The sequence below is a fragment of the Capricornis sumatraensis genome, chromosome 3 (genome assembly GCF_032405125.1).
Source record: "Capricornis sumatraensis isolate serow.1 chromosome 3, serow.2, whole genome shotgun sequence".
Lineage (NCBI taxonomy): Eukaryota > Metazoa > Chordata > Mammalia > Artiodactyla > Bovidae > Capricornis > Capricornis sumatraensis.
This window is the reverse complement of record NC_091071.1, coordinates 35741400-35761036: the sequence shown is the minus strand read 5'-3', so window position 1 is coordinate 35761036 and position 19637 is coordinate 35741400. Positions and strand designations below refer to the sequence as shown.

The following is a 19637-nucleotide window of genomic DNA, read 5'->3' as shown; positions in this document are numbered from 1 at the left end:
CAACTTGCTAACCGGCTTAGAGGGATGGGCATGAGCCCCCATCACTGTGGCTGTGAGAGGAGAGCGCTCTCTTTGGTCAGCCAGGCTGGGTCACGTGACCCAGAGGTGGGCTCGGCCACATCTGCAGGTCATGGGCTGGGAGTGGACATGTCCCCTGAGAGGGAACCGGGCTTATCCTTGAAGAGGCTGCACAGTGAGCTACAGTGACGACGAATGTGGTTTCCCAAGGACAGATAGTTAACTTTGCACCTCAAGCGATCCAACCCCAGCACAGTCGGACCCTCACAGCTCCCAAGTGCCATGAAAACATGTTGCCAAGAAATCCACGGCTGTGCATTTTGCTTCCGATGGCGCAGACATTTGGAGAAATTAGTCCAGGGGAGGAAAGGGCCTGCTGGGGGTATTTTCACTCGTAAAATGTTTTAAACTTATCCTAAGCGCTGTTCTCTTACAAGTGTCATCTTTAACATTCTAATTAAGGTTCCTTCTAAACAAATGCACCAGCTCTTGGCACCGCTCTGAGAATAAACTTTTTTTTTTCTACCCTCTCTGTCGTAATGGGTTTTGTTGCACTCAAGTTGCTTGGGCTGAAGATGCTCTCAAATGTCAGTGGCAGGGACTCTGGAGATGGGAGAGATTCTGACATCGTTGCCCTGGTATCATTACAGGAGGGCTGAAGTCACATCTAATTGACCACAGACAATGGCAGAGGGAACTATTTGGTGGGCTTAATTGCTAAGCTTTCCCTCTCTCTCTCTGGCTGTGCAATCCCATTTCTTAAGACCATGGAAAATTTAGACCTCTGGGTTATAGTCTCTGATGCTGTGTGTGTGTGTGTGTGTGTGTGTGTGTGCGCGCGCGTATGTATGTAGGGTAGTAAAGTTGTGGGGGTGGGGGTGGAGAGAGAGGTTTCCTGAAAGGGAAGCATTTGAACTCTTCTTTTTTTATTCTTTTGACTTGACTGTAATTATCACATTGCATGTTTTGCCTGGATCTGAAGGGTGAATTGTTATATAATGCTCTGCTTATAAAAAGAAAATTAGTCAGGGAACTGGGGGGAGGCATTGATTAATGAGGCCAAGAGTCAAATCCATGTTTTGCAGAGACACTTAGAATGAGACTATCATAGAGGGCCATCGTTGTCCAAATTAGGTCTTGAATTTTCATCAGCCACTTCATGTTGGCTCTGAGAACATCACACACACACACACACCCACACACACACACACACACACACACACAGTGACCCTTGCAAGGACCACCACCCCCATCCCATTATGTGAGCCAAAGCACATAAAATGTTGATTAAATTCTAATGCTTACACGAATTGTCTCTCCTCTCAAGAACACACACGTTCAATTTAATCTCTCTTGGCATTTTAAGTATCAAATCAAGGCTCCGCTGTCACTGGCGACAACTACAGCCTCACACGTTCCAAAATGGGAATGAAATGAGAAAGACCTGCCAGAAAAATCCAGTGCAGAACACAGACTCTCACAGTGTGTGGCTGGAAGACATGCGAAAGGGTCTTCCACCTTTCAGAGCCTTGATTTCTGCATCTGTACAGTGGGGCTGTCTCAGTGATGACTGTTCTGTCATTGTTATTTGCTAAGTCCTGTCTGACTCTTTGTGGCCGCCTGAACTGTAACCTGCCAGGCTTCTCTGTCTGTGGAATTTCCCAGGCAAGAATACTGGAGTGGGTTGTCATTTCCTTCTCCAGGGGATCTTCCCCACCCAGGGATGGAACCCATGTCTCCTGCATTGGCAGGCGGGTTCTTTACCAGTGAGCCACCAGGGAGGCCCTGGTGATGGTTACTTCATCCTTATACGGTCTGATGAAGATGGTACCCAAATCAGGCTCTGGGCACCACCCTGGCACCCACGCGACATCCGGGGAGCTGTTGTTCCTGGGCCTGGGGAGAAGGTTCTGCCTGGTGCCCGCTCATGCTTTCTCTCCCTCTTTCTGCTTTTCCAGGGTAATCAGGAAGCAGCAGCTGCCCCTGACACAATGGCTCAGCCTTACGCTTCGGCCCAGTTTGCCCCCCCTCAGAACGGCATCCCCGCGGAATACACGGCCCCTCACCCCCACCCCGCACCGGAGTACACGGGCCAGACCACCGTCCCGGAGCACACGTTAAACCTGTACCCTCCCGCGCAGTCGCACTCGGAGCAGAGCGCAGCGGACACGAGCGCGCACACCGTCTCGGGCACGGCCACAGTAAGTGTGCGCTGGTTTCGGGGGGCGGGGAGGGACCCCAGGATTCCTGGAATGACTGCGGGGCGCACCTCTATGCGACTAGGGGGGCCCCATCCTGCAAACCGGTCTCTAAGCTCATCCTTGGTATCCCAGCCCCGCCAGGTTCACCTCACTCACCTGCGTGCATCCTCTCGAGACGCTCGTTTCAATCAATACATTTTCCCATTAACCGCGTGTTTTGTTAAAGGGCAAAGTTAATCTCTTTTCTGCTTCTGCAGTTTTGCTTTTTCTGGAATTATGTCGTCTGTGTGGAATCATACATATGTAATCTTTTTTTTTTTTTAATGCCTTTTTGGAGATACCATTTACATACCGTAAAATCCACCTATTCGAGGTATACAGTTCAGGGATCATTATGGTATTTACAGAACTGTACAACCACTGCCACAGTCTGTCTTAGGAATATTTCCATCACCCCCCAATCCGTCTGTCCTGTACAGCCACCCCCTGCCGGGTTCCCGCCCCAGCCCTCCTTATCCTAGCCAAATTCATTCAAGTTGCACCCGCATTGTGGCTTATGTCCCTAGCATTTTCTTTACTGCAGAGCCCCCGAGGTATGGGTGACCTGGGCTGCCGAAAGGCAGCAAGAGAATTTTGCAGAACTGTTTTGCATTTTGATAGTAGTGGTAACATACCTCTGTGCACCCAAAAGTCACCTTTCTTGTCTATGAATGAATGGAATGGATTAAAAACAAGCAAACAAATGGAAAAGAAACAGTCTATCACCACTGCCAATGGAAACTAACATTGCTGGCTATTCATAAAAGTTAGTCGCTCTAAACAAAAATGATGATTAAAAGTACACCATGTTTATTTGCATACCCCCGGAAGTAACCATGCAATATGAATCTCAGGAGAGGTTTATGTAAACATTTAGGAAAGCTTGTTCTGTGAAATTCTTGAGAAGCCTGGACACATGCAGCTTCTGTCCAGAACACTTTATAGGTGCAATGCACTTAGGCCTGTTTCTCCTGACCTCTGAAAAACTAGTATTTGTGAAGAAGTGTATTGGTTTGAAACAGTTATCTGTTTTCTTATAACCAAGTTCAGTTCAATTCAATCGCTCACTCATGTCCAACTCTTTGCAACCCCATGGACTGTAGCACCTCAGGCTTCCCGATCCATCACCAACTCCTGGAGCTTGCTCAAACTCATGTCCATCAAGTTGGTGATGCCGTCCAACCATCTCATCCTCTGTCATCCCCTTCTTGTAACCAAGGCAATCATCTAACTTTGCTACCTGGTACCTCATTCATTTGGAAGTTCAGTTTGGAGATTTTTCAAAATAATGTAAATTGAAAAGTTTTCTATTGCTTTCCTTTTTTTATTGTGCCAAAATACATATAAAATTTTTACCCATTTTATCACGTACAGTCCAGTGGCATTAAGTACATTCACAGGGTAGCACATCCATCACCACTACAGAGTCCCAGACGTTCCCATCACCCCAACAGGAAACCCAGTATCCATCAGGCAGACGTCTTCCATTCCTCCCTCCCCACAGCCCCTGGGAGTCACGAGTCTGCTTTCTTTCTGTATACATTTGCCTCTTCTGGCTTTTTCAGAAGACTCAGTCATACAGTATATGACTTTTGTGTCTGCCTCCTTTCATTTGGAATGCTTTCAAGGTTCATCCACGTTGTAGCATGCACCAGTACTTCATTCTTTTTCTACGACTGAATCCTACTCCACTGTATGGATAGGTCATATTTTGTTTATCCATCCATCCATTGATGGGCATTTGGGTTGTTTCTACCTCTTGGCTATTGTCAATAGTGCTGCCCCTGTCTTGTCTGTCATTGTTTGCTGTAACTTAGAGATGGATTTATTAAATGGGCTTGCCAATGTAGTAGGTGTTTCTTGTCGTTGTGTTGACTACCAGTGGTAGTGATGGGGCTGTTGTTCATTTGTGTGTTGGTTTTTTTTGTGCGATAACCAATGGTAGGGCTTGTTATTTTAGGACTAAAAATGTTCCCATCAGGCATTATTTATTAAGCTTCCACATGGACCAACCATATACACACTGCTGTGGAAGATTCATGCCTTCACTCACAAAGATTTATTAAACATCTGCTTAGGCCAGGACTCATACTTCATGATGTGAGTGAGCCAGACGGAAATGGTCTTTTCCATCTTTTTTGAAAAAAATTGTTTTTTGGCTGCACTGGGTCTTCATTGCTGTGTACACGGGCTTTCTCCAGGTGCGGAGAGTGGGGCTCCTTTCCAGCTGCGGTGCACAGGCGTCTCATCGCGATGGCTTCTCTTGCGCGGGCTCAGTAGTTGTGGCACGTCGGCTTTGTTGCCCCATGACACGTGGACTCCTCCCAGGCCAGGGATTGAACCCATGACCCTTGGATTGGCAGGAGGATTCTTAACCGCTGGACCACCATGGAAGTCCAGCTCATTCCCTCTTAGAACTAAATGTAGGAGACAGTAAAAATGTAGGAATCAAATACCTCTGTAAACACACATGGTGAGACATGCTCTTAAGGAAAAGACGGGTGCTATGGAGGATTAAAAAAAGCAGAGGTACCACCTGCAAATGAGTAGCCGGGGGACTTTTCTTCAAGGACATGATATTTAAGGGGAAAAGAAAAAGCTTCCAGGTAAAAGGAATGCCAAGGTCATAGGTCTCAAGGTTGGAAAGAGCTGAAAAAAAAAAAAAATGAGGCAGTATGTCTAAGGGCTTGTGAAGAGGGTGTCGGGATGCACAGTGGCAAAGGAGAACAAGAAGCAGCCACAGGGATCCTACGGTGTATTCTATAAGGGGGTGGGCGTCGCAGCTGAAAGCTATGGGAAACCATTGAAAAGAATTTAAGGCAGAAAAGTTTAAAAAATGACATTTTGAAAGAAAGAATTAATTATGCCTGTGCTGTGCTGAGTCACTCAGTCATGTCCAACTCTTTGCAACTCTATGGACTGTAGCCCCGCCAGGATCCTCTGTCCATGAGGATTCTCCAGGCAAGAATACTGGAGTGGGTTGCCATGCCCTTCTCTGGGGCATCTTCCAGACCCAGGGATCGAACCCATTTCTCCCACATTGCAGGTGAATTCTTTACCATTTGAGCCACCAGGGATGCTTACCTTAAAGGAAATATTAAGCCAGCAGGGGAGATGAGAAACTCAGTATCCTTTTCTCACACAAAGAACTCTTAAGAGATCAATCTGGCGACTTTTAAATTGCATATTGTGTGTTCACAGTGCCCCCGGCACTACAGCGAGGTGCCATGGTGAGCAAACAGGCTCCCTCTATCACAGAGCTTTTACACAGAGAGCCAAATACATAGATCAAAGATGGTTGCACCAGGGCCAATGTGAACAACTTTTTTCAGTGTTTATTTTTATTATGTATTTATTTGGCTGTGCCAGGTCTTGGCTGTGGCACATGGGTCTTCAGTCCTGTTGTGGCATGCTGGATCCTTAGTTTAGGCATCTAGTTCCCCAACCAGGGATGGCACCTGGGCTCCCTGCATTTCGAGCTTGGAGTCTTAGCTACTGGACTACCAGAGAAGTTCCTGCGACTTCTCATTAAAGGTTGTCGAATGAACAGAAATGGTCAGTGCTAAAGGCAATATGGTGAGCCGTTTGCATAGAGAGCTTGAATTGACACCTTTGTCAAGTGTAGGGAATGGAGAGAAAGTCAAGGACTGATCACTAGAGAGCTCATAGGTGGTGAGGTTTGGAAGAAAAGGCGCTATTGAATGACATAAAGAGGGTACCTGGATGGAGGGTTGAACCAGAGATTGTTGTCATGGCAGCCTGGCAGGTATAAACTGAGGACATGATTGAAACTGGCATATTGGACAACACTGAAGACCCAGGAGAACGTGAAGTATTGGGGAGTGATTCCGGGGGGCTAGGAGTTGAAGAATAAATGGGAAATACCAGAGTGGGTGTGTGCAGTACCCTCATACACATTTGGAGTAAAGAGGAGAAAGAAAAGATAGCAAAAGAAGAGCGCAGAGGTCTGAGGAACCGGTTTGTAGGAAAGTGGATTTTGATTCAATATTTTATACCACAGAGAAGAGAGATGGAGGAAGGACAGGGAATCAGAGATAGGGAATGACTCGAGGGAGAAAGCCGCAAAGTATTTTAGAGGAAATAGGAAGGAATCTGACCGTGAGCACACAGATTCAGTAGGTGGTCTGGGAAAGGAAAAGATGTACTTTATTGTTTACAGTTCCATTGACATATAAATGACATACAATAAGCTGCTGCTACGCTAAGTCACTTCAGTCGTGTCCGACTCTGTGCAACCCCATGGCAGCCCACCGGGCTCCTCTGTCCCTGGGGTTCTCCAGGCAAGAAAACTGGAGTGGGTTACCATTTCCTTCTCCAGTGCATGAAAATGAAAAGTGAAAGTGAAGTCGCTCAGTCATGTCTGACTCTTAGCGACCCCATGGACTGCAGCCCACCAGGCTCCTCCGTCCATGGGATTTTCCAGGCAAGAGTGCTGGAGTGGGTTGCCATTGCCTTCCCCATGCTTAATAATTTTGTAATTATTTAGTGTCAATAAGTACATATGTATGGAACCATTTCTACTCTCATGATAATAGATATATCCATCATCTTCAAAGTTTTCTTTTTTTTCCACCTAGTAATCACTTTATTTTTGTTTATTTATTTATTCATTTGTTTATTTATATTGAAGTGTAGTGATTTACAATGTTGTGTTAGTTTCAGAAGTACATATATACAGCTGTACATATATTCAGTTATATATACATATATATGTACATACATATGTGTGTGTATATATATATTCTTTTTCATTTTATATTTAGTAATTTGTATCTCTTAATCCTAGATTCCCAATTTATCCCTCCCCTGCCTTTTCCCTTGTTTTGTATACCTGTGAATTTATTTCTATTCTGTAAATAAGTTCATTTGCTCCATTTTTTAAATTCCATGTATAAGTCAGATCATATAATATTTGTCCTTCTCTTTGTGACTTACTTCACCTTGTATGATCATCTCTAGGTCCATCCATGTTGCCGCAAATGGCATTATTTCATTCTTTTTTATGGTTGAGTAATATTCCACTGTATATTTATATGTGACAGTAAAGAAGCTCCTTAAAAAACTAAAAGCAGAGTTGCATATGATCCAGTGATTGCGTCCTGGGTATTTATCTAGAAAAAGGAAACTATAACTTGAAAAGATACATGCACCTCAGAGCTGACTCATAACCCCTCTGTGATCTTCCCTCTCTATTCTCTCCCCCATTCCCAGAAATCAACTGATCTGCTCCTGTAGTTTTGTTTTCAGTTTCTAGAATTTTCTGTAAGTGACAGCAAGCATTGCATGTTTTTCCCCTCCTCCTCTGGCTTCACTCTCACTCAGCATCATTGCTCACAGCTTTGTCCACCTTGTTGCATGCATCAGTCCGTTCCGTCAGTTCAATCACTCAGTCGTGTCCAGCTCTTAGTGACCTCATGGACTGCAGGCACACCAAGCTTCACTGTCCATCACCAACTCCTGGAGCTTGGTCAAACTCATGTCCATCAGGTCAATGATGCCATCCAGCCATATCATCCTCTGTCGTCCCCTTCTCCTCCTGCCCTCAGTCTTTCCCAGCATCAGGTCTTTTCCAGTGAGTCGCCTCTTCACATCAGGTGGCCAAAGTATTGGAGTTTCAGCTTCAGCATCAGTCCTTCCAATGAATATTCAGGACTGATTTCCTTTAGCATTGACTGGTTTGATCTCCTTGCAGTCCAAGGGATTCTCAAGAGTCTTCTCCAACACCACAGTTCAAAAGCATCAAGTCTTTGGCACTCAGCTTTTTTTATAGTCCAACCCTCACATCCATACATGATTACTGGAAAAACCATAGCCTTGACTAGACAGACTATTGTTGACAAAGCAATGTCTCTGCTTTTGAATAGCTGTCTAGGTTGGTCATAACTTTCCTTCCACGGAGCAGGCATCTTTTAATTTCATCGCTGCAGTCACCATCTGCAGTGATTTTGAAGCCCCCAAAAATAAAGTCTGTCACTGTTTCCATTGTTTCCCCATCTATTTGCCATGAAGTGATGGGACTAGATGCCATGATCTTAGTTTTTTGAAAGTTGAGTTTTAAGCCAACTTTTTCACTCTCCTCTTTTACTTTCATCAAGAGGTTCTTTAGTTCTTCTTCGGTTTCTGCCATAAGGGTGGTATCATCTGCATATCTGAGGTTATTGATATTTCTCCCGGCAGTCTTGATTCCAGCTTGTGCTTCCTCCAGCCCAGCATTTTTCATGATGTACTCTGCATATAAGTTAAATAAGCAGGGTGACAGTATCCAGCCTTGACATACTCCTTTTCCTATTTGGAACCAGTCTGTTGTTCCATGTCCAGTTCTCACGGTTGCTTCTTGACCTGCATACAGATTTTACAGGTAAGGTGGTCTGGTATTCCCTTCTGTTGAAGAATTTTCCACATTTTGTTGTGCTCTACACAGTCAAAAGCTTTGGGATAGTCAATAAAGCAGAAATAGATGTTTTTCTGGAAATCTCTTGTTTTTTTTTTTTTGATGATCCAGCGGATATTGGCAACTTGATCTCTGGTTGTTGGCATGCATCAGTATCCTACTCCTTATATACCGCTTTGTAGAATGTGCCGCAATTTGTTGACTCATTTACCTGTGGATGGGCATCTGGTTGTTTTCCATTTTTGGCCACAAAGAAATAACCAGCTTACAAATAGAGACTGCCATGGATGCCTGAAAACATTTCAGTTTTGAGGCAAAAGAAAACTGTCACTATCCATTCTGGCTGCTGTAACAAGAATAGACAGCAGAAATTTATTGCTCACAGTTCAGGAGGCTGGAAGTCTAAGATCAGGGTGCCAGATGGTCAGGGGAGGGTCTGATTCCTGGTTCAAAGCCTCTCTGCCTTTTCACATGATGAGAGGGGGTGAGGGGCTATATGAGGTCTATTTTATGAGGGCGCTAACCCTATTTGTGAGGGCCGCACCCTCATGACCTAATCACCTTGCCAAAGCCCCATCCTCTAATGCCATCATGTGAGACTTGAGGATTCTAACATGTGAATCTGGGGCAGTGAGTCGGGGACACAAACATTCATACCCTAGCAAGAAGGAAGAGTGAGTGTGTGAAGAAACAGATGAATCCCGAGGTCAAGAGACAACCTGAGAAGGTCCTTGTATGCGACCTTCCAGCTCATCATCAAATGACAGAGTGAGAAAGGGAAAAATTTGGAAGCAACAGAATGAGTCCTAAAATTGGGCAAACCTGCCAGGAATCTGGCTCAGACAATCCCTATGGGTTTTGAAGGGCATGGACAGCCTTTCTGACTTTGGAGACTGTGAAGTTGTGGTGGGACTTGGTTATTTGGTGACTGTGTCTATTCTCGCGATGTTTGGATGGTACATACTGCTTACAGGAGCTCTTCCAGGAAAGAGGACCATGATGAGGTGAAGCAGGAGGGATCTGTGTCTGATCCTGAAGGGAGCCTTAGCATGTAGCCTCTTAGCTGGTTTTGAGGAAGGAGCAGTCATCCTAACAGGCACCTCCTTATTGTCTGCTGCAATTACGTACTTGTGCTTTTCTCCCTTCTGCCAAAAGGGAAGATGCTTCTGTTCGTCCATGACCTACTTTTGAGTTGTAGTAACCTGGCCTGACTGTGCAGAACATAGTCTATGACAAGTTTCTTCAAACTGTCTCTGCATCCTTGTGCGTTTACCAAGTGCACCTTCTCTTTACTTAACCTCAAAGTGGGTCAGAGGCATGTTTCTGCCAACCCTGGAATACATAGGCCTGTATCAGACACCTCATTTATTGCCCACAGGGTAGAGTTGTACCCAGAATAACTCCAACTTTCCTTTGACAGGTGCTCAAAGTGCTTATTGCCAGTCTGAGGTCACTCTGGGGGCCGTTATAGAGAAAAGATCGATCCATCTGGTAGGCTCCAAGAACATCTAATATATGCACATGATTTCACACAAAGTGCAGGATCTGTAAAAGGGAAGCAGACTGCACCCAGAGTTCCCAGCCAGAGTCGAGGAAAGTACAGACAGAAAAGAACTACCAGGTCATCCTTTCAGCTCCCCAAGGGCTGAGATGAGTCCCCGCAGGACATTTTTCTGCTGAATGTCTATTTAATGCGGGCCTCCAAACACATCATGGATCACTGTGCTGACAGAGCCAATGCTGTATTATATTAGAGACTGCTCCTGACAAGGTATTTTACTCTTGACATATTATAATTAGAGATTTGCAAGTGGTGAATTTCTCCATGTATCTCCAATAGCAACTTAACTTCTATTTTTAACACTTCTGCAGCCTGTCTAACAGTTTCCCACCAGCTCCAGGAACTAATGGGGAAAAAGAACGTGGGACTTAGAGCTTGGTCTCTGAGCTCTGGGCTCTGTCAACAGAGAGAGGAGCTGTTTAAGAAGCCAGCTTTCACTTGATCTTCAGCTCCTTCTAACTGGAGTGCTAACTATGTCCCCTGTTTTCATGAATACCTTTGAGAAGATAAGACTTGGGTCGGTGATAACTTCCTGTCCTTAACCCTTTATATGCTGGCTCTTTGGGAGCCGATTATATAGGTAAGGTTTGGAGAAAACTGTTCAGTGCACTCCTTTTTGTTAACTGGTAATTATTATTATTACTATTAATTATTCTGGCAATTAATGTTTGTGGTTAAAAAAAATCACACAACAGAAAAGTGTATAAAATGAAAACTAAAATTTTCTTAGAAACAAGAGTCACCAATTCTTTATATTTCCTTCCAGAAATGCTTTATGCAAACACAAACATATGCCTGTGTCTTAGTCTGTTCAGGCTGCTATAACAAAAATATTATAAACTGGCTGACTCATAAACAATAAGTATTTATTTCTCACAGTTTGGAGGGTGGGAAGTCCAAGATAGTGGCATCAGTAGATTTGGTGTCTGGTGAGAATTCACCTCCTGGTTCATGAAGAGCCATCTTGTCACTGAGTCCTCACTTAGCAGAAGCATCGAGGGAGCTCTTAGGAGTCTCCTTTATTTTACTTTTATTGGAATATAATTGCTTTACAATGTTCTGTTAGTTTCTGCCGTATGACAAAGTGACTCGACCATATGCAAACATATATTCCCTCCCTCTTTGATCTCTCTCCCACCTCAGCCCCAACCCCGCCATCTAGGTCATCACAGAGCACTGAGCTGAGCTCCCTGTACTTTGTATCAGCTTCTCACTAGCTATCTGTTTTACACAAGGCAGTGTATATATGTCAGTCCAAATCCCCCACTTTGTCCCACCCTCCCCTTCCCTTCAGGAATCTCCTTTACAAAGCCACTGATCCCATTCATGGCAACACTAGTGGTGAAGAACCCGCCTGCCAATGCAGGAGACATGAAAAACGTGGGTTTGATCCTGGGTTGGGAAGATCCCCTGGAGCAGGGAATGGCTACCCACTCCAGTATTCTTGCCTGAGAACTCCATGGACAGAGAAGCCTGGTGGGCTACAGTCCATGGGGTTGAAAAGAATTGGACACAACTGATGGACAGGGAGGCCTGGCGTGCTGCGATTCATGGGGTCGCAAAGAGTCAGACACGACTCAGCGACTGAACTGAACTGAACTGAAGTGATTGAGCAGGCATGCACGGTCTCATTAATGAGGACTCCACCCTCATGACCTGATCACCTTCCAAAGGCCCCACTTCCTAATACCATCACCTTGGGATCTAGGATTTCAGCATATGAATTTTGAGGAGATACAACTCTTGGTTTATAGCAGCCTGAGTGTTTCTCTCTCTGTCTCTTATTCAATCTTCACATCTTCTAACTTCTCACTAGTTCCATTCCCAAAAGGACAGAATTAAAGTCTATTAATCACCTGCTTTGGCACCTTTTATATCTTGGAGATCGTTCTGTATCAAGCTTCACATTCTTTTTTTTTTTTTTTTTCTTTCATTTTGTGTGCTGTCTGACATAGAGAGGTCTGCCAGTGATTGAATTGGGTTGTTCCTGGGGTTCATTTTGCAGGGTCTGTATTTTCAATAGGCTGTAGTGAGCAACTGAGAGCAAATAGCACTGCCCACTTCCAGTATCTCTATGAATGGTTAAAGGTGCCTGGGTTTAAATGTAGACCCTCCAGGGAGCCATGTGCAGCCCGCAGACAGTCTAAAAAGGCCTGCCGCCCTCACCCTTGCCCAGAACACTGTGCCATCCAGTTCAGTTCACGGCCATTCCCCCGTGTGTCTGTGGCTATACTTCTCTTTAACAAAAGAAAGTAACTTGAGAGCTTTCTGGTGTCAGGGAGAAGAAAAGGAAAGACATGCTACCACTGATTGAGACCTGTTATGGTCACAGACCCTACCAGACACACTTTCATCCTTCGTCTCATCTTGTCCTCACCAAACCTTTTACGGGGCTTCCCCGGTGGCTCAGCAGTAAAGAATCCACCTACAATGCAAGAGATGTGTCTTTGATTCCTGGGTCAGGAAGATCCCCTGGAGAAGGCAACGGCATCCCATTCCAGTATTCTTGCCTGGAAAATTCCATGGACAGAGGAGCCTGGCGGGCTGTAGTCCAAGGGATCACAAAAGAGATAGACACAACTTGGTGAGGAAATAACAATAGCAAAGCCTTTAGATGCTGTTAGTGCTCCCCATGTTACACTGAGAGGCCGAGGTTCAAGATGCCATGAGTATGAGGAGTTGTGAGGGCAGAGTAGAGACCCTCACCAGCTAGGTCTAGTGTCAAAGTTCAGACTTTCCTCAGTCTCCAGGCTCTTCCCTACGAGGTCTCCTGGCCAGCAGCTAAGAAGACCAGTGCCCAGGACCAAGGTGGACAATCTACAGTTCCACCTAAGGCTGGTTTCTTCAGCCTGCTCTCCAGTTTAGAGAAGCAGGTCAGCTAAGAAGCTGAAATCAGCATTTGCCAGGGTTAACCCCTTGGCTTCACCATTTCCACGGTGAAGGCTGTTGGACCGGTTGTTTGACCTCTCTGCCCTTAGAGTCCTACTGTTCCTTTCTTGCATGGTGGTTCTGCCATTCTCCAAACACCCTTCCTCTTCCCTTCTAAACATCACCAGAGAAAAAGTTTTTTTAAAAATACCAGAGAGCCCCTCTTCCTGTCGGAAGACTGTGGCATTCCCTGCTTCCGTTTAAAGTTTGGCAAAATCGCTAAAGGATGCCAGTCTAAAAATAGGGTAAGTAGTTCCATCAAAACAGAAGGCAGGGACTTCCCTAGTGGTCCAGTGGTTAACAATCTGCCTTGCAGTACAGGGGATGTGAGTTTGATCCCTGGTTGGGGAACTAAGATCCCACATGCCATGGGGCAACTAAGCCTGCACAATGTAACAGAAGATCCTGCATGCCACAACTAAGACTCGATGCAGCCAAATAAATAAATAAAAATAAATATTTTAAGAAACAGGAGGCAGAGCATCCAGTCTCAGAAATAACAGTGTTTGCTCATCGAGTCTCAGGCTATGTTGTAATCACTGTACATGTACAATCTTGACCCTCCATTATCAAAAAAAGAGAAAAGAATAAAAGTATATAGGAGGCATTGTCATCCTCCAGTTTAAAAACCTGAGGCAAGTAACTTTCTGAAGGTCGTTGAAGCTAACAGATGGAAGCTGGGGCTCCAAAACAGTTGTGTCAGACCAAAACTCTTTAGGGCTTGGAGCCCAGAAGGCACCCCCAGGCAGGTTGGGGCACACACCCGGGGCTCGTCTCTCCATCCACAGCCACGACAAAGAAGAATGCTTTGCCCAGGAATTCCTCCATCCACCCTGGGGAGGGCCCTGGCAGATCCAGGCATGTGCAATATTACAGGCTTAGCGCCGGCTCATATTTGAGACCAGTGCCTTGAGCAAACTCCAATAACATATTTCAGTGGCTTCAAAATTGTCTTTTCAGATGACAGTGTAGCTGAGCTGTTTTGTCAATACCAGTTCCGCTTTCCTAAGGTTCACATTTGCTTTAAGGACACAGGTACTGCCTCTAGTTCCCTCATGAGGCTGAGTATTATGCGTTTGCTTGCTGTCTATGCTTTAGAATAAATGGTCCGTGGCTTTCAGGATGAATTAAAAGCCTGTGTTACCCAATTCTAGGGCCATTTTACCATTCCAGAGCGCCAGTTGACCGAAGATCACCCAGTCCTGGAGGTCCAGTGTGTATCATTGAGTCCAACCAAGCTCAGTTCAGTTCAGTTGCTCAGTCGTGTCCAGCTCTTTCTTCAACCCCATGGACTGCAGCACCACCAGGCCTCCTTGTCCATCACCAGCTTCCAGAGCTTGCTCAAACTCATGTCCATCGAGTTGGTGATGCCATCCAGCCATCTCATCCTCTGTTGTCCCTTTCTCCTCCTACCTTCAGTCTTTCCCAGCATCAGGGTCTTTTCTAATGAGTCAGTTCTTCACATCAGGTGGCCAAAGTATTGGAGTTTCAGCTTCAGCATCAGTGCTTCCAATGCATATTCAGGACTGATTTCCTTTAGGATGGACTGGTTGGATCTCCTTGCTATCCAAGGGACTCTCAAGAGTCTTCTCCAACACCACAGTTCAAAAGCATCAACTCTTTGGCACTCAATTTTGGAGCCCAAGTTAGGATAATTCTAAAGCCATGAGCATCAGAGACCTAAGTCTAATGTCTAGGAAGGACAGGCTTCCAGGGCTGCTGCCTGGAAGTCTGGAAGAATTGAAGGTTCTCATGACAAGTCAGGAAAAATGGTTCGGGATAAATAAATACCCTTAGGTATTTTCAGGAGAAGGGGCTTCCCAGGCTCAGTAGTAAGGAATCCACCTCCCAATGAAGGAGACGCAAGAGATGTGGGTTCCATCCCTGGGTCTGGAAGATCCCCTGGGGTAGGAAAAGGCAACCAGCTCCAGTATTCTTGCCTGGAGAATCCCATGGACTGAGAAGCGTGGAGGGCTACAGTCCATGGTGTTCCAAAGAGTTGGACACGACAGTTGCTCAGTCATGTCCGACTCTCTGCGATCCCATGGACTATAGCCCACCAGTCTCCTCTGTCCATGGAATTCTGCAGGCAAGGAGACTGGAGTGAGTTGCCGTTCCCTCTCCAGGGGATCTTCCTGACCCAGGGCTAGAACTCTAGTCTCCTGCATCGCAGGCAGATTCTTTATCATCTAAGCCACCAGGGAATCCCATAGCCACAGACACCCACACACATTATCAACACATTATCAGGACAGATAGTGAAGCATCAAGGTAAAGAGCATGGAGTTCCCATCCCAGTTCTGACCCAGGGTGGGACCGCTGGCATGGGATGGAAACTCTCCGAGCCTCACTTTCTCCCTCTGAGTACACGAGGCTGTGACATCTTGATGAGATAATGCTGATGAAGGGCTTAGCACAGAGATGGGCACATAGTAAATATTCTACCAGACGAGCTATTGTAATCAGGAAATAATTACGTCATTCTCCATGGGAAATCAGAGCATTCTCCTTTGTCCTGAATTCTTCCTTCTAAAATTTCTTTTTTCAGGACAATAAATCCATCCTAAGAATTGTGAAATTTCCTGGGTTAAGGGGGAAACAAAGACTCAATTTCCCACATTTATTTTAAAAAGGATTCTTGTATGTAATGATTTCCATACAAATTGTTTTCAATCACTCATGCCTGAGTTCAGCTGATGGGTACAAGTAAGTCATTGACCTAAGTCTGGGTCATAGAGAGCAAGGTTAGGGTTTATTAAAGGGATACATGACTTAATGTTTGGCCCACATGGCTGAAGCCATCTTGCTTTTGCTGAGCGAGGGAAGAACAGACCTATTCTATTTCCTTAGGGAGACTTTATTGTCGAATTTCCACTGGGAGTGTTAAGTCACCAGAAATGTTTCTTTGTGACTTTGTCTTCATTTGGTGTTTTGTGCTTGTTCATACCTATATTCATTGTCATCAATTTTACCCTCTCAGTATGACTAAGCAGTCTGTATCCTTGATGAAGATGTTAGTCTTTGAGCAAGTGTTTGCGCAGTGTCATTGTAAAGGGTTGGGATAATGATTGGATAATTCGAAGATGAAGTGGACTGTCTGTGAGCTGCACAAACGACTTTTAGGTGTTGGAGGAACCTTTGCATACCCCGTGGCCTCATACAGTGGTTTCATTCCTCTTGTTTGTTTTTATACAGAGATTAATCTGTTTTGTGGGCAACATTTGAATCACTTATTAGCCAGCCGTCAGCTCATGCTTTTGATTCGTGGCCATATATTTTGCAAGTTGATGGTGAATTCCTACGAAATCTGTGCTCTGTTGGATTTTAGGCAGGAGAAAGAAGTTGGCTGTGCTGTTAATTGAGGGTTTCTGGGGGCTTCCAGCCAGACTCTTGGAGTATTAGAGTTCGAAGGAACCACCTGTTGCAATCTCCTCATTGTATGGGTGTTAGGTGATCACATAAGTTAAGGGCTGAAACCCAGATACTTTCAGGCTCAGGCAAGTAACGTACATATATGAACGGGTTTGGTTTATGTTGGAGACATCAGTAAAAGAAATAATTTTCTCCATTAAGATAAGAATGATAAAACCTTAGGCATTATGCTGTGTGGGGCTCCCCTGATGGCTTAGTGGTAAAATATCCGCCTGCAGTGCAGGAGCCACGGGGGACTCGGGTTCGATCCCTGGGTCAGGCAGATCACCTGGAGCAGGGTATGGCAACCCACTCCAGTATTCTTGCCTGGAGAAACCCATGGATAGAGGAGCCTGGCAGGCTACAGTCCATAGAGTCACAAGAGTTGGACATGACGGTAGCGACTTAGAACGCATGCACGCATGATGTTGTGTGACCCCTTGATAAAACCCTGTTGGCAGTCTAGAGGGCTCGTGGCCCTTCCTCCCTTTCCTATCATTCCATTCAATCTCTGCCATATTGAATTGCTAGCCCGGCATTGCAATATCTTGATTTTTTTTTTTTTTCAAGAGCAAGCAGCATTTTGGATTTTTTAAGTGCTCTCCCATTCACTTCTATTTTGTTCCTTTTTGTTATCTGCCCAGCTTCTGAAGATACTAAGTTTATAACCCCTGACTAGTTTTTGAACCTTCATTTATTCTTTTTTAATAAGAGTTGAAATGAGGAAGCTTAACCCTTTAAGTGAGACTCTATTTCAGGTTTACGAAAAAAGGCAGCTTGGCTACTTCTGCATGACAATACAGAGGTTCATAGACTATGAGAGCTTGAAGTGACCATCTGGTCTACCGGCTTTGTTTAAAAATGATGCCAAGGCTCAGAGAGGGAATGGGACCTGCCTGAGTCACACAGTGACTATCTCAGCAAAAACTAGAACAGGGACAAGAAAATTTCCACTGTACCATGGCCCTCCCTGTGCTATGACCATGCTTTTTTTCCTCTCTGTCTCCTGGATTCTGTAGTAGCTTTCAAAGTCCACTTACTTAGAGTTATCTCTGCATAAAAATAGACAAAGCCCACTAACCCTGCCTGTCGGAGCAAGTCAGGCTATATGATTTAAGGCTCCGTTTCTCTTTGATGTTTCATTTTGGTTCCTAGTCGGAGGTTTCAGCCAGCAGTGGACCCTGCTTCCGTAAAGCCTTCTGGAGTTCTGAAAGGAAGCGATTTTCTCTGTTCTCTCTCCAGCTGACCACGATGGTTGTGCGAGTTGGGCTGTGCTCATTCAGTAGTGTTCTGTGTTCCAGCTGGCTCCTGGGCCAGAACATTCTAACCAGGGAGTCCTGGATTTTATCTTTGCACCCCTGAAGGGCATGGAGGCTGTCAGATTGTCAAGTGATAGCCTTCAATGTAGAGCTCAGTCCAGGTCATCGTCCCAGCTCCCCAAAGGGCAGAAGATCAAACGGTGGGTTCTGCCCACCTCAGCAGAGTCACCAGACCCTTGCGAGACAAGTCAGTCTGGCCCATGAGCCAAGCGGAGTGCAGACCCCACAGCAATGCTCATGGGTTCTCCAACTCTTGGACTTAGGAGAGAAGGCCACTATAACACAGACTCTAACTCAGCCCTCTGACATCGGGAATGTCAGAATGCATCCTGTCTAGAGGCCCTGACTTTTATGTGCTCTCTGTGTCCTTGGAACAAAACTACATAGGCAAGTTTGTTCCCCAATAAAACAAAATTTGCAGACTGTACAGTCCAAAATAAGCCAGGACATCAGGACCAAAGTCATTTGAAGGCTTAAGTGTTGCAGACTTTTTTTTAAAAAAGCAATTATCCTCCAATGAGAAATAAATTTTTTTTAAGTCCCTATTCTAGTTTTTGCTGAAATATTCACTGTGTGATTCAGGCAGATCCTAAGATAGTATATATATATATATATATTGTGCTATACCCTAGAGGGGTGGGGTGGGGGAGTGGCAGGGAGGTCCAAGAGGGAAGGGACATATGTATGCTTATGGCTGATTCATTTGATTCATTGTTGGTTTCTTCCACACAACAACGTGAATCAGCCATGAGCACACAAATGTCCCCTCCCTCTCGGACTTCCCTGCCACCCCCCCCCCCCCCCGCCGCCATCCCACCCATCCAGGTTGTCACAGAGTACCGAGCTGAGCTCTCTGTGTTATACAGCAGCTTTCCACCAGCTATCTGTTTTACGCATAAAACTATATGTCACTGTTACTGTCTCCGTTCATCTCACCCTCTCCTTCCCCTGCTAGGTCCATAAGTCTTATCTCTAAGCCTGCATCTCTATTCCTGCCCTGCAGATAGGTTCATCAGTACCATTTTTTTTTCTAGATTCCACAGATATATATATCTCTTTCTCTATGTTTCTATGTATTTGTTTTTCTCTTTCTGACTTACTTCACTCTGTAAAATAGGCTCTGGGTTCATCTACCTCATTAGAACTGACTCATATCTGTGCAGACTTGTTTTGGAAGCAAAAAGGCTTTTCAGAAAAATCATGGAATTAGTTGCAAATAATACAATTCAATAAGTTTGAGCTGCCCTTTCTCTGAAAAGGGGGAAATATTAATGTGGGTCCTGATTGTATATGCATGCTTACTTGCATCATTTGTATCTGATTCTACAACCCCACGATGGACTGTAACCCACCAGGCCTCTCTGTCCACAGAATTTTCCTGGCAAGAACACTAGAGTGGGGTGCCATGCCCTCCTCCAGGGGGCATCTGGATTGGTAGATGGGGAGAAACAAATAGAAATTTGGGAAACTGAAAGAAAAATATTAAAAAAAGAAAAAAAGAGTCAATTATCCTGTGTGAGTAATGTCTAAATAACAATATCTAGCAGGTAGGGAGTGCATGTTAAATGCCCAGTGCAGCGATGCTCCCAGTGCTCTGGACATGATCTGATGGAAGCTTGCAGCATCCAGAGGAGGCAGGTACCATAATTAACCCCTTGTTATCGAGGTGAGAAAACCAGAGCATGGGGAAATCAAGGAGTGGGTTCAGGTCACACCACAAAGCCACTAAGGGCGGAGCTGAGATTCAG

The 19637-nt window shown here is 45.1% G+C and overlaps 1 protein-coding gene across 10 annotated transcripts in view; it reads left to right on the top strand.

Moving 5' to 3' along the window:
- Positions 1 to 19637, top strand: part of RBFOX1 (RNA binding fox-1 homolog 1) — a 431904-nt gene that overhangs the window by 229931 nt on the left and 182336 nt on the right. For 9 of the 10 annotated variants that reach the window (XM_068967487.1, XM_068967484.1, XM_068967480.1 and 6 more), the window contains exon 2: positions 1977 to 2219. In XM_068967487.1, the coding sequence (XP_068823588.1) occupies positions 1977 to 2219 (243 nt within the window). Of the gene's footprint in view, positions 1 to 1976; positions 2226 to 19637 lie in introns of those variants that run through there. The other variant, XM_068967488.1, reaches the window with a different exon arrangement.